General features: G+C 52.7%; 2 protein-coding genes across 2 annotated transcripts; both read right to left on the reverse strand.

Moving 5' to 3' along the window:
• Positions 1 to 2,121: 2,121 nt before the first annotated feature.
• Positions 2,122 to 4,560, reverse strand: LOC134478667 (uncharacterized). Its single transcript, XM_063260629.1, has 4 exons — positions 4,504 to 4,560; positions 3,258 to 3,837; positions 2,704 to 2,802; positions 2,122 to 2,617 (listed from the first exon to the last, which is right to left on the reverse strand). Exons 2-4 carry the CDS (start codon positions 3,466 to 3,468, stop codon positions 2,325 to 2,327), a joined length of 603 nt encoding a protein of 200 aa, XP_063116699.1. The 5' UTR covers positions 3,469 to 3,837; positions 4,504 to 4,560; the 3' UTR covers positions 2,122 to 2,324.
• Positions 4,561 to 5,083: 523 nt separating this feature from the next.
• On the reverse strand, positions 5,084 to 8,379 carry LOC106027283 (uncharacterized). The gene is made up of 5 exons (XM_063224405.1): positions 8,352 to 8,379; positions 7,225 to 7,693; positions 6,813 to 7,009; positions 5,999 to 6,133; positions 5,084 to 5,327 (listed from the first exon to the last, which is right to left on the reverse strand). The coding sequence occupies exons 1-4, from the start codon at positions 8,377 to 8,379 to the stop codon at positions 6,129 to 6,131; spliced, it is 699 nt and encodes a 232-aa protein (XP_063080475.1). The 3' UTR covers positions 5,084 to 5,327; positions 5,999 to 6,128.
• Between the last annotated feature and the right edge of the window lie 14 nt (positions 8,380 to 8,393).

Below are 8,393 nucleotides of genomic sequence, written 5' to 3' on the forward strand. Positions count from 1 at the left end.
TTCTGGGCCAATCTTCAAGTCTTCATTTTCCTTGCCCCTAAACATAAGAAAGCACAAGCTTGGGAAGGGGTTATAGGATGTTCTCATACATGAGGCCCCACTTTTGATCCTCAACATGGTAAAATAAACAAAACAAACTTTGTCCATAGCACATTCCAATACATTTGTGAATCATAATGTGTTTTAAAACTATTGAAAATGGCAGGGTTGGGCATGGTGGTGCACACCTGTAATCCCAGCACTCGGGAGGCAGAGGCAGGAGGATTGCTGCAAGTTCAAGGCCAGCCTGGGCCAGCCAGGGAGTTCAAGGCCAACCTTGCTACATAGTGACATAGTGAGATGCTGTCAAAAAGAAAGAAAGAAAGTAAAGGACATAATATTGAAGATTGGATATCACTTCCTTAAATTAAAAAAAAAAACTGTCCTAGACAATAGTAAGATGGAAATTTCCATGTCAACTATGCATTCTCCACCTCCTACACGAATGCCTCCTTTCCCCCCTTTTTTACAACTTCTTTATTTCAATATGGATATATCAAAAATATCAAAACTGGTCCAGTACCTTAAGAACCCTGATCATAATTCACCATCCTAAAAATGTTCTGACATAGTAAAAGTGATTTTTAAAAAAAGTTTATGATGGAATTTATGCAGTGGAACCCTTTCACACATCTGATTTGTTGAGAAAAGGATTAGAAATTAATTAGAATTAATCTGAAATTGAACTTGTGCCAGCTCAATAGACTCTAATGTGTTTGAACATTTATGTTTGTGAAAAATTGATTTAATTATGACATTCGGTCAACAGGTATTTATTGACTATGTACTCTTTTACCAAGTTTTGTGTTAAACTTCTACAGGAAGCCAAACACGGTGCTCTCAAGATCTTACTCATAATAAAATACCTTATATGGTAATTGCCAAAGGAGTAATTTGAACAAACATTAGTTTGGGGACATGGAAACAATAAATGCCCAGAAATTAAATTTAAAAAGTAGAAAAGGGAGAAAGTAAGGTAAGATTTTGGAAGAAATTAGAAAGGAGAGGAGGAGCCAAAGGAGAGTGGAATGGAGCGAGGCTGCGGTGGAAAAGATACTTTCCAACCAAATCCTAGTTGAAAAGAGGTGCAGGGTGAGCATGAAACTTTCTCAGCTGCAAAAGAGAAAAATCACCAAATACTGAGAACCAATAACCAGCTATAGCACAAGAAATACAAGCACCTTCTATGGAACGACCAAGAGAGGGACTCACACTGGCAGCACGTAAAGTCCACAAGAGCCCTGCTCTGTGCTCCCCCAGAACACGGAACCCAGGCCTTGTGTACAAGTGTGCAAGCAGCAGTGTGAGGGGAGCAGGGGCTTCCAGGGTAAGCAAGGTGGCCTGAGAGGCGAGGGCCCACCTTGGTGGTCCTTGTGCCAGGGGTCAGGCTGTGTGGGAGGGCAAGGGCTGCTCAAGGGCCCTCCCGGGACAGACAGTGGGCAGCACAGCTGTGTGAGGATGTGTGCGGTGCCTCTTGCACTCTGAAAGGACAAGGACAGGCTGGGATGTCTGCTTTACCTCCTGGGCCTGAAGCCTTCACGTTTCGCATAAGGACTCCAGATCCAGGAGTCCAAGAGGTTTGCAGGTAGACTGTCATGTGGGTACAACAGCCATGTACATGCGGAAAAACCACGTGAAGCCTTACTTTAAAAGAGGCAGCAAACAGAGGTTAGCCCAAGAGCCAGCAGGAGTGGGCAGAGACTACTACCTGCTCTCTGACAAGGCACTTCCAGGAAATTCGGGGTCCAGCTGAGGTTTGGAGTTCTCAAGCTGGTGCAGCCTCTGGCCTCCTCCTCTCTACACCTCTGCCATGGTGCTCCCCACCCAGATTCCTATCATGTCAAACTTGTTTCCAGTCACCCAAGCCCTCTAGCCGGTGACCTCTTAGTCCAAGTCTGTTACCCAGGACACAAATAGATTGAGGGTGTCAGATGACATGGTAGTTTGGGGGGAAGGAGACAATTTGAGGGCTTGCCATTCGCTTTATAATACTGGTCTCCCCAGCCACCCACACCTTTGAAAGTAAGTATCTTTCCCCATTCTGTTGCTCTCTGTCTCTAAGTCACTGAAGGGCACACTGAGTGTGTGACTCATGTTTCTTTTTATTTATTTTTCTTTGATGTGCTCATCGTCTCTTGGGAGCCAGCTGGTGGAACCTCTGGGTCAATCCTGTTTTTCTGGGGGGAAGTGGGGTAGCAGCCTTGGGTAATGACAAAGGTGGGCTATAATTGCTTTACGGGAATGACACAGTGCACGGTGTGCAGCCAGGTCAGAATAGTGACAGCTCATGAAGTGACAAACACTCTGTGACCACGTCTTAAATTCACATCAGCATATTCTTCCCAGACTAAGTGAGGATGTTTGGTGAATCCCCATCCACGCTGCTCAAGGCAGGCTTGAGGCTCGATGAATCGCTGAAAACCCCTGTTCATCTTGCACCCTACCCAGAAGTTCTCAGCAGCAATGGTCTTTGAAACAGCTAAGATGCCGCAGTGCCGCGGCAGGCGCCCTGCACTGCCGAGGTCCAGGAGGACAGACAGGTTGGAGGTGGGTTCTGAGCTGGGAAAACCAGTGCCACCTGCAGAAGAAGGGTTTTTAACGGAAAGGTTATTACAGGTCAGAAATACATTTGGAAGAAAAAAATATTTAGCACAAGAAATATACCAGTTTTCTCCAAAGGTACAAGAACTTTCTGCAGTTTGTGGACAATGCCCAAGGACTGGCAGGAGCAGCCGCCCTCGGTCTGGTTTCCACCCACCTTCTCTTTATTAAGAGGGGGAAGGGGAGGGGAATCAGGCAGCAGCAGAACGGGGAGGGGGGAGGGAGGGAGGGAGAGAGAGAGAGAGAGAGAGAGAGAGAGAGAGAGAGAGGGAGGGAGAGGGAGGGAATCACTTTTTGATTTGGGGGTTTAGGGGTCCGCAGAGCCTGAGCGTCTCGGCCTCCCCTGCTTCCCGCTTCGTGAATTCTGGGTGTTTGATTGCACGTGAGCCGCCTCGTGCAGCCGTCAGTGCGCAAGTCACGCTGCTACTTTCGGTTATTCGTGTTGAAAGAAGCAACTTAGGTCTGTCAGAAACAGGCTGAGCCCCTAGGCGCCCGTGCGGCCTGGGCAGGGGTCCACCACCCCAATTTCCTCGCCCGGCCCAGGCCTCTCTGCCTCCTGCCCCCGCGCACCCCTGGTCCATCCCAACTCGGACCCAGCTCTTGCAGCCGCTCCTCACCCACGCGCGGGACCAGGCTCCGCGGCTGCGTCTCCCTACTCTGGGGACAGCGGCTCCTGGACTGCTGCTGCTCCCCTGACCCGAGTAAGAGACACAGACCTCCAGACCTTCGGGGTGAGAGAAGGCCCTTCCTGGGCCCAGGACCCGCAGGGAGGGAGGTCTGCCGGCGCCCCGGGCCCTGCAGCCCCCACCCCACCCCACCCCACCCCATCCCGTGCCCAGTCCGCGGGTCCCAGGGAAGTGCAGCCTCCCGATCACCCGGGCCAGGCCGTAGCGCGGCAGCCTGGCTGCAGGTCGCCTCTCCCGGGATCGGATAGATGATTCATTTTTATATGTAACGTTTTACCCCACTCTATAGCTTAGGCCGGTTAATATTCAACCCGAGGCTGGGGAACCCTGGGGAGGCCGGCAGGTGACCTTCGGGTATAGGCGCCTCCCGATCGCCTGCCTCGTGGAGACCCAGGCCTGAGACGGGGTGAGAGGAGGGGTCGTCGGGAGGGTTCTCCTCGGGATGCCTGGCCATCGCAAGGCTGGTCCTGGATGGGGCGGCCAAGGACCCGCAAGCTGGTCCCCGCTGGGCCTGGGGAGTTCAGGACAGTCCCAGCCAGAGGGCTTCGAAGCCCAGGGTCGCAGGCTAGGAAGAGGATCGGGATCGGCGTGCACTCTGGGGACTTGGAGGACAGTGCAGACTTTAGGGGTGCCAGGACCAAGGGAGCGACCTAGGAAGGGTGGGGTTCCTCTCCCAGCTCTAGCTTCTTCCCTTGCCTCTGAATGGGTCGAGAGGCCCCGCCCCAACAGAGGAGGCCTAGGCTCTGTCGGGGACACGCGCAGGACAAGGCTGTCCTCAGCCAGGGTGGCCCAGGCGGGCACTGACCTGGGTCAGCGCGGCCCACACAAGGGCCTCTGTCTGGAAGCCCTGGGTCCTGCATGCAGGAGGAGGGTGTGTGTGTGTGTGGGGGGGGTGTCCTGTGGGGAGGTTGCCACCCTGAGCTGCCTGTGCATGTGGGAGGCATGGGAGGGGTAGTCAGAGATAAACAGGCTCACAGACCGACAGGGCCCCTCTTCAGGGTTTCCCCGGTGACTGGAGGAGCTAGAGCTCCAGCTTCCAATCCACATCGCTGGAGGCGCGGAGCCCGCTAGGAGGGTTTTATTGCTCTTTTTTGTTTGCTATTATTTTATTTTGACAGTGACCTGGGGTCTGGCCAAAGCCTCTTCACAGTGTGCTGGATGGCCTGCCAGTCCCTACCTTGGTCCACAGTGTCTGTTCCGCTCCCCACAGCCGTGATCAGCATAACCTGGCACCAGAGTGAGGGTCCCTGTGGGAAGAGGCCACTAAGCTGCTGTGTGCAGTAACCCCAGAAGGACGCCCATCCCGGCAGATGGGGCATCCTTGACAAGGACAGAAGGGGAGAACTGAGCTGCCACTAATCTAGGTCCCAGTCACCTTCCTTGGAGTGTCCCCTGGCTTTCTCAAGGACAAGCAGGAAGGTCCTAAGTCTTGTCTTCCCAAAGCCACATGGGAAAACTTTCCTTCCCTGAACCGTGTGCAGCCAGTGCTGGCCGGGGCAGGACAGGTTTGCTATCTCAGAGGGAGAGACAGTGCTGGCCGGGGCAGGACAGGTTTGCTATCTCAGAGGGAGACAGCCAGGGAGAGCTGATCTGGGAAATGACCCCAAGTCTTAGCCTTGGTATAACAGGTCCCAGCCTCATGGGCGGTTTCCTAAGTTGCTTGACTGCGATGAGCAGGAGACAAAACAACAGCAAACCCTTTTAGGAAAGGAGGAGGATGTGGAGGAGAAAAAGCCCAGGGGAGGAGGACACACGCCTTAAACTTGTTTGCTAGAAGAGGAAAAAGTGGGTCTGCCCGACAGTTTGTACTCTTCCAGCCCTCCTGGTGCAGAGGGAAATCCATGCAGTCCTGCTGCATCTCCGCCAGCCAACAAACCCCTTTCCATGCTGTCTTGGAAGTGCTGCTTGAAACTTCCAGTGCCTCAGGTGGTTCTTTGGGCAACTCTTCTGCTGAGCAACTTCAGCTTCTAGGGTCTTCTCTCTTCCACAACTGCCACTGAACTGGTACAAAAGAAGCCTCAGTGAGTATGTGAAAGGTAACTGAGCCAGAATTAGATACATCTTTAATGGGCTATTTTATTTCTTGCAAGACTGCTGTCATCTTCCAACAAAATATAAAATCAACATTTACATAAAATGCATAAGTGCTCAGCACAGAAATGTTATGCCTCCCTAACACAATACTTTTGTTTTTGTTTTGTTTCGTCTTTTCAGGTAGAAACTCAACAATGCAGAGATCCACCCTGGGGAGGCGGGAGGGACCTGAAGAGGCCAGGGTGACAGATAAACTCAGTTTCCCCGGGTTTCCTCTGTTACAACCTGTACAATAGTGTTTCCAGTTAACTCATTGTTTAAAGAAGAAAACTCTTCAGTTACTGTTTTCTTAAACTCAGTTAAAATGCAATTGTTGAGAAGGTGGGGACAGGAAGCCTATTTTCTTTAACTTTCCTTTGAAAATCTGCTACCAGAATTTTTTTCCCTTTTCTTGGCGACATCTGCTCACTTAGGCAGGTCTCTTAGTTGTTGGCGTGCTTACCAGGACAGCACCGCGACAGAGGGTTTATAAATCAATCAATAGGTAGTCTATACGCGTAAAGGCCTCTGATCTTGTGACACCTACCCAGGTTCCCGCCCGGAAAGTGGACTCTATGGGCCAGGAATTCCATGCATACCCTGGACTGCCGGCGGGGAACCCAGCGATGGCCGGCAGGTTCTGCGTGGATTAGGATGTGGATTGCAGGACAGATTTTTGTTCAGTCTGCTTCACAACAGCTATGGGGGCAGGGTCTTCTTCTTTCACGATCACCCTGGATTTTTACAGATGGGCTTTAAAAGGGCTCACCACTCTCCTCAGGGTTCATTTATGAGGCTTTTCCAGGAATATTGAAATTTTAAGACACTTTTTTTTTTTGCTACCTTTAGAAGGTCCCTGGATTTCAGCATCTCGGGTGGGAAGAGGAAAGGGTGGAAGAAAGCAGGCCCGAGAAATGATTCTCTTTCTCAACCTACGACCTGGCTTTCCCAGTGTACTTCTAAAAATTAATTTTATAATCAACATGAAAGCTCAGAGCCTGGGAAGAAATGGAGACATACTTGCGCTGTACATAGCTTTCCTCAGGTCCCACGGATCTGAAATCGGTAGCAGGAGCCTGGAGAAATTGGGACCTTGGGAATTTTTAAAGTTGTTTTAAAAATAAAAATGAAAAGTAAGCCAGAGGGGCCAAGGCAGGAGTGAGTAACAGGTGGGGAGCAGGGGAGGGGAGTCAGCTCTTACCCAGAGAGCAGCGGCCTCGGGCCCAGGCAGGGCCACCCTCTGGGCGCAGAGCTGCTAGGTCCCCCCCCCCCCAGCTCTCCACGGTGACCCCATCAGGGAGGCCGCTTCACGCTATAGATTACATTAAAGGTTCCTGTAAGCGCTTTAATACACAACTAGCTCAGAAATCATTAAGAGGCCTGGAGAAGGAGAAAAAATACCCTCACACTCACCAGAAGTAAGTATTGACACGCAGCAAAAATCGATTGCGGAGGTGTAGGTGGCCACGGCCCGAGGGCGAGGTGGGGGTGCGAGGGGCGGTGAGACTCCGCGGGTTCGGGCCCGGGGACCCCGGCTCCTCTGCTCCTGCCGCAGGGGCGCTGACCGCAGCGGGTACCGGGGGAAGGTGCAGATCTCGCTCCGGGAGGCCCTGCAGAGACCGGGCCTAGGTCGGGTCCCAAGTCTCCGCCCCCAACCTGCGCCACCGCCACCGGGCAGGGGCGACTCCCCCAGACTGGCCGTCCCTTCCCCGGCGAGCTGACTGATTGCGAGCGGAGCTCCCGGAGCCGCCGTCCGGGGCCCAGTCGCTGCCCTCCCGAGCCCGGCCCTGCGCCCGCGCTGCCCTCCCGGAGGCTCCCGGCCCACCTCCGCGGGCCCCGGGCTCCCGAAGCCAAAGTCCGCCCCAGACGGGCCCGCTTTCCTCTCCACTGCTCCCCAGCGCAGCGCAGGACCAGGCGGCCCGGCCAAAGGCCTCGATCTGCCCGGGGCCGCGTGACTGCCCCGCGGGTCCGAGGCAGAAAGTGCAGGCGGCCGGAGCTCCCCGGCAGAACAAAGGCGCGGCGCCCCGGCTCCCCGCAAGCCTCTAGGTAAAGCTCCAGCCAGAGAAAAGCAACCTGAGCGCAAAAACACAGGCTTTCTGGGCCGCAGAGAAGCAGCGGCTGCTGGCCACTGTCCTCCGGCTGCTGGCCACTGTCCTCCGCCTCCCGCCGCGGGGCTGTCCTCAGGCCTGGGTTGGACGAGGTGACAAGGATAACAAAAGACCTTAGCGCTCCCCTCCGCCCCCAGACCCTCCCAGCGCCATGGTGATGAATTCCTTGCAAATAGGTCCTGTTTGCTGCGATTTGTTATGGGGTGGGGTGAGGGGGGTGCAAGTCTCACCGAAGCAGCGGCGGTGCTCAAAGCCCTGTTAAACGCTGCAGGCCGACCTGCTCCCCCGGTTTAGATGTCAGCGGATAGGAGGGGGCCCGGGCTGTAATTCATCTTGATTTGCTTCATTGTCCTGCAGTTTGCAAACTATAATCCTGCATAATTTCAGGAACAAGCAGGTTTAGAATTAATGGGTCAATATTATTTAAAACAAAACACAGGGAGCGTGACCTTTGCCTCGACTACATATTGCCCGACAAGGCTCAGGAAACTCCGTTGTAACCTCTGGAGCCCCGGCTCTTTGAGATCCTGAAGGGCTGTGGTTATTAGAAATGGTCTTTGTTTCTTTTAATGTCTCCAAAGGATTTGGAAATAGTCATGCAATATAACATGAAGAATCTCTCTACTTAACCCTGAAAGATAAACGCAGAGGCCTAAATATTTTGAAATGGAGGTGTTTCCTTGGAAATTTATTATAGATGTATTCTTCCTGAGAGGAACGTATATAAACTGCACGTACACACACACGTATTTCTCCAGGGCAGTTTACTGGAGCTGCGGTTTTCCCTCTGATGGAATAAACTTGAGAGCCGCTTCAAGCTGGCACACTTGGAAATTGCTTTCACCTTCCTTCTTAGATTCTTTGCTTGCCATAATGGAATCTTCAA

The sequence above is a fragment of the Cavia porcellus genome, unplaced genomic scaffold (assembly GCF_034190915.1).
Source record: "Cavia porcellus strain 051 isolate PalLab524CR breed Dunkin Hartley unplaced genomic scaffold, mCavPor4.1 scaffold_14, whole genome shotgun sequence".
NCBI lineage: Eukaryota > Metazoa > Chordata > Mammalia > Rodentia > Caviidae > Cavia > Cavia porcellus.